Source organism: Barbus barbus (assembly GCF_936440315.1).
Source record: "Barbus barbus genome assembly, chromosome: 7".
NCBI lineage: Eukaryota > Metazoa > Chordata > Actinopteri > Cypriniformes > Cyprinidae > Barbus > Barbus barbus.
In genome coordinates, this window is record NC_136735.1 from 966,501 (window position 1) to 972,500 (window position 6,000).

The window sequence follows — 6,000 nt, forward strand, 5'->3', positions numbered from 1 at the left end:
CAAAAGTTTGGTCATTGAAAGCCTGGATGTGGATCTCCTCAGAGATTCTGGCCTCATCAGTCCAGAAGGCAAACCGCTGACCAGGCTTTTCAAACATCAAGATTAATCTCAAGTTCTGCCAAAGAACAGGCTAATAACACTGGTGCAGCCAAGCACTGAGCCCAGTTTAATTATGAGAGATGATACTTAACTAACAACGAGTATCAAACAAGCTTTCACACTAATACAGTAAGCTACAGGTGACACATCTCACATCAACATGCGTTTATCATCTTGGTAAGTTTAATTAATGTGCTAGATTTACTTAATAGTCATCAAGTTTAATTAAATCATGGCCACGAATTAAGAACCTCAATAAAACTAGCACACAGTCTCTGCATTATTAATTCATAGTTAGCAGCTCTCACTTTGGCTACGTAAACTTGCATCGTTTTAATGTTAAAATAAAACTGAATTCTAAATGCTGTCCACGTCGTCCATCTTATATTAGTGTTATTGATCTAATTCAGTGGCGCTGATACAATACGCTCCTAGAACAAAGCAGGAACACCATCGAGAGAGTCCCAACAACATGTGTGTACGCTAAATAGTGTCATTACTTACATTAAATCCAATAATTCATACATGAGATATAGATATAATCCGCTCCTAAGGGATCCTTGCTAAATAATTAAATAGAAAACTTATCTAGTCATCACAGGAGACTGAATTAAAATGAACATCTTTAATAACTTTAATTTACATACACAGTGAATATTTAATACAGACGAATTATTATTTAAAAGCATGATCCAATCGAGCAGGGATTCGGTGAATCAGCATGAAATATATACCAATTTAAAACCAGTAGCAAATGTTTTTATGACAGTGTAGTAATTAAATATCATTAAAAATGAGGGTTCTGTAACATCTGTGTTCTTTTATGAATATGTAAATGCTTTTGTGTGTTATTAGGCAGGGGTGGATAAATTAGAAACAATTATCAATATACTTTTATATTTAAAGTATTATAATTAATTAAATGAACATAAAATGTATCTAAATCAACCTTGTTCAGAGAAGAGCTTAAATGCACAAAGTGAAAATAACATATCCAGTAATACAGACTGTATTAATATCAGACTGGCTTTACAGAGACGACCACAACCAAAACAACCTTTATATACTGTATTTATAAAGAATTATTACTGTACATCAGTGAGATATGAATGTACAAATATTAGTTGTGATACAGCACATCAAAAGTGAAAGTGAAAGTGTGTGTGTGTGTTGGTATGTATCCGGGTTTAGCTAAATCAGCAATGTAGGAAACCAGAAAAATCCCTATTACTTTAACTCAAATGATAGATGGCTGAGAAAAATGTCCCATTTAGCCTTGAATTAAGCATATTTAATAATTGTTGTACTTAATGTGTAGTGTTTTGGTAGAACACAATAGAAGTCAATGGAAAGTCCCCATGAATATTCTACATCACGTGTGTGTGTTTGTGTTTGAGTAGGAAGGAGCTGCAGTTTCTCTTTCCATTCTGTAGTGAACAGAGAGATATGAGCATTTACGTGAATAAACCAAAAGAGCTGATATGAGCCAGAGGAGAGACAAACAGCTGATGGCCAGCGCTGAGACTGAAGTAAGACGGGAACCTGTCTGCAGACCCTCAGAGGAGCCAATAATGGAGCCGTCCTGTGCTGTTATATGATCGTGTGTGTGTGTGTGTGTACTAGTTTATGCTACACTGAGGTAGGGGTGGGCAATATGACCAAAATCTTATATCACGATAACGATATATATATATATCACGATGTAGTTATTTAAAAAAAAAAAAGTTTTTTATGATATTAAAATCTTTGATACCATAGAATTTTCATAATCTTTGTCATAATCTTTGTGTAATGGGGGTTGTGTAATGGGGGAATTTTCATAATCTTTGTGTAATGGGGGTGGTGATGGCGCAGTGGATAAGACACATGCCTTTGGTGTGAGAGACCCGGGTTCGAATCCACTGTGAGACACCAATGTGTCCCTGAGCAAGACACTTAACCCCTAGTTGCTCCAGAGGCGTGCGACCTCTGTCATATATAGCAATTGTAAGTCGCTTTGGATAAAAGCGTCAGCTAAATGAATAAATGTAAATGTAAATGTCACCAATGTCAATATCAAACTAATACAAGCCTAAAAAGAGACAAAACTCAAGCTCACTGAAGATAAATAATGATGAAATAAGGATAAGAAACTTATTGCAAGCAATAGGACAAAAAAAACTACAATAAATAAGAAACGCTACATACATTGTGTAAATTAATTAGTCGTCACTGTGTTAATTATATAGATAGATAGATATAATTAACGTGTATTAAGTATAGATTCTGTACATATATATAAATATATCATTATTATTATTTTTAATTTCTTATTGAAGTTACAAAAGTGATTTAGTCAAGAGAATTGTTGTTTGATTAATATGAATGGCAGACAGGACGAATACTGGACAGCTTCCCCTTTAAGATCGAACTCTGGATCAATATACTGTTACATATGCGTTTTCTTTTTCAGCGGTTTACTCTCTCTTAAGACCTGAATCACTGTGTGTATGAGGATACTTGCAAAGACGAGGATCGTGATGTCACGGTTTGGTTTCTGTTTAGTTCCTGTTTGTCCTTATTTGGTCGGTTTCCTGTCATTAGTTAATCATCGTTTATTCCATTCACCTGTTTTGTATTAATCATCTTGTTTGCTCCTTTGTTTCCGTTTTCTTTATAAGCATTCAGTTTGGTGATTATGTTTGTCCAGTCTTAAAGTAAAGTAATGTAATATCATTTGGTAACCTTTGTTGGAAACGTTTATTCTCTGCTCTTCATTAAAACTTCAATTCGTCGAATTCCCGAGTCCTGTGCTCCCTCAAGCCAGCCGCCAGAGAGTATGGCAAGGCCGCACATGGACGTTCACGTGCCTTTTGGGGTACTCGTAATCTATAAGGGGATGTCTTGGACTCCTGTGCCCGCTCCTCGACAGCGCCCTCCTGTGCCTGCTCCTCATCAGCATTCCCCAGTGCCCGCTTCTCCAGGGCCAGTCTCTCCAGTGCCCGCTTCTCCAGGGCCAGTCCCTCATGTGAAAGGGCTGACAGAACGCCGCCAGGAATCCACGCTGCCTGAGCAGCCCCAGGAGCCTGATCCTCGCAAGTGCCCTCCAGTGCCTGCTCCTCGCAAGTGCCCTTCAGTGCCTGTGCCTCGCAAGTTCCCTCCAGTGACTGCACCTCACAAGTGCCCTCCTTCGTCTCCACTGGTCCCGTCCAGCCCTTCTGCATCTCCACTGATCCCGTCCAGCTTCGTGCTGCCCGAGCGCCCCCAAGTGTCCGCACCTCCAGAGCACCTTCAAGTGTCCGCGCTTCCAGAGCTCCCTCCTATGTCTCCGATGGTCCCATCCAGCTTCGCGATGCCCGAGCGCCCTCAAGTGTCCACGCCTCCAGAGCGCCCTCAAGTGTCTGCCCCCTCCTATGTCTCCACTGGTCCCGTCCAACTCTGCGCTGCCTGAGCGCCCCCAAGTGTCCGCGCTTCCAGAGCGCCCCCCCAAGAGCCCGTTTCTCCTAAATTGTTCCCAGAGGGGAACTTCCCCAAGAAGATTTTTTTTGGGGGGGCCATATAGTCGCGGCCTGTGTGGCCAGGCCAAGGGCAAAGGCCACGGAGGCCCCTGATCCGCCATGGCCTCCCAAGTCCCTGGATCCGCCCTGGCCTCCCGAGTCTCCTGTCCCGCCATGAGTCTCCTGAGCTGCCCTGGAGGCTTCCCTTGTCTCCTCCCTGTCCTGGCCCTGCTCCAGCCTCCAGGGCGCCCGCCCCCTGATGTGACTGTTACGGTGCGCGACGCACCTTCCGGGAGGGGGGTGATATCTGTCATGGTTTGGTTTCTGTTTAGTTCCTGTTTGTCCTTATTTGGTCGGTTTCCTGTCATTAGTTAATCATCGTTTATTCCATTCACCTGTTTTGTATTAATCATCTTGTTTGCTCCTTTGTTTCCGTTTTTTTATAAGCATTCAGTTTGGTGATTATGTTTGTCCAGTCTTAAAGTAAAGTAACGTAATATAACTTGGTAACCTTTGTTGGAAACGTTTATTCTCTGCTCTTCATTAAAACTTTCGTCGAATTCCCGAGTCCTGTGTTCCCTCAGAGTGACGTTTCGTTACATATGATGCATATAAGTGTGTTTATGTAATTGTTCAAAGCTAATAAAGCAGCAAAAACATGCGTGCTCCTCTCACATAAAAACAGAGATGATTCACGCATATTGCTCTGTTGTTTGTGCTTCAATGGCTTAAAATCAGTTGTTTTAAAACTGCAGTGCTTAAAAACGCATGTCCATGCTACAGATATAGTCCCTCGTTTAGGAACGAGCTCCTTGTTTTGTCCTGGCTGGTCATTCTCCTGCTCAGAGCCCCATGGTGGCATGTAAAGATCGCAGTCATCCAAATGATGAAAAAGTATTACCGTAAACAATATATTTTGCAACACCACGAAATAAACGATAAAGCATAATATGAAACGATAGACTTTTTATTTCGTCCATCCAATATATATATATCGTCATATCGCACAGCCCTACATTGAGGGGACCAAATGTCTCCACAAGGATAGTAGAACCTGAAATGTTTGGCATTGTGGAGACTGGCTTGCACAAGGGCCAGTCTCCAAGGCCCAAGTGACTGGCCTACAAGGGCCAAAATTAGTAAATTATGTTTATCTGAAAGTGTAAGAATGCAATCAGGTTTCTGTAAAGGGTTTTAGGGTTAGGGGATAGAATATATAATTTGGTCAGTATAAAATAATAGTCTATGGAAAGTCCCCACAATTCACAGAAACCTAATGTGTGTGTGTGTGTTGACAGAGTGAGATGGATGTATGGATCCCTGTGGAGCCGGAGCCCAGTGAGTCTGAGGAGGAGGAGGTGACTGGTCTGTCTGAGTCTGAGTTCACCTGTCACTGCTGCTACCAGGTTCTGGTGGACCCCACCACACTCACCTGTGGACACAGCTTCTGCAGACACTGTCTGGCCAACTGGTGGGCCTCCTCTCTGCCCAGGGTCCGCACAGACTGCCCAGAATGCCGAGCAGTGTGGGTGGGCGTTCCCAAAGTCAACATTCTGCTCCGGTGAGAGACGAGCTCTGTTCACACACGCTTCAGTCAGTGACAGGAGTCAAACCAGATTAAAAAAAGGAAAGGGCAGTGGTGTGTGGCCAAGTATGGTGACCCATACTCAGAATTTGTGCTCTTCATTTAACCCATTAAAGTGTTCACACAGTAGTGAACATATACCCGGAGCAGTGGGCAGCCAATGCTGCAGCGCAGTTGGGGGTTCGGTGCCTTGCTCAAGGGTCTCACTTCAGTCATGGTATTGAGGGTGGAGAGCGTGTTGGTTATTCACTCACCCCACAATCCCTGATGGACCTGACACTCGAACCCACGACCTTTCGGATACAAGTCCGACTCTCTATCCATTAGGCCACGACTGCCCTTTATTATACACAGTGGCTATGTTTACATGCAACCAAATCATCTGTTTGTAATCAGATTGATGGCTCAGCCTGAAAAGCCTTCATGTAAACACCTTAATCGATCCGACTGAGGTCGATCGGATTAATGGGGGTGGTTTATTCTTTTCTAATATGATTGAGAGTGCATGTAAACACTCGATCAGATTGAAAACTGAAACTGAAATGACTGCGTATATGCAATGATGCAGAAATAGCGTAATGATGTATGACGCGCAGAATGAGCTGTTCTTCCTTTTGAGTAAAGTGTTGTATAAATGCGTGTCCTGTCATTATAAAACTCTCCTTTCACTCGACAATGGTGAAGTGTGGCAGGACAACCTTCTAGCTGTCCTTGTTCGGTTGCGTTATTCTCAGCCACAGGCAACCCGTTTTGGGTGCAGGGAGGGCATTTTTACTGCATGATAAATATGAGCAGCATGGCACAGCAATGGAGAATTGGATAAAGATGAATTCTGCTGAG

At 42.6% G+C, this 6,000-nt stretch overlaps 1 protein-coding gene across 1 annotated transcript in view; it reads left to right on the forward strand.

Annotated features, from left to right (window-relative positions):
- The first annotated feature begins 1,508 nt into the window (after window positions 1-1,508).
- The window catches only part of LOC306872101 (bifunctional apoptosis regulator-like), an 8,894-nt gene continuing 4,402 nt past the window's right edge, over window positions 1,509-6,000 (forward strand). Inside the window, exons 1-2 of the mRNA XM_079420490.1 lie at window positions 1,509-1,628; window positions 4,874-5,136. Of these exons, the coding sequence (XP_079276616.1) occupies window positions 1,581-1,628; window positions 4,874-5,136 (311 nt within the window). The 5' untranslated portion in view covers window positions 1,509-1,580. The remainder of the gene's footprint in view (window positions 1,629-4,873; window positions 5,137-6,000) is intronic.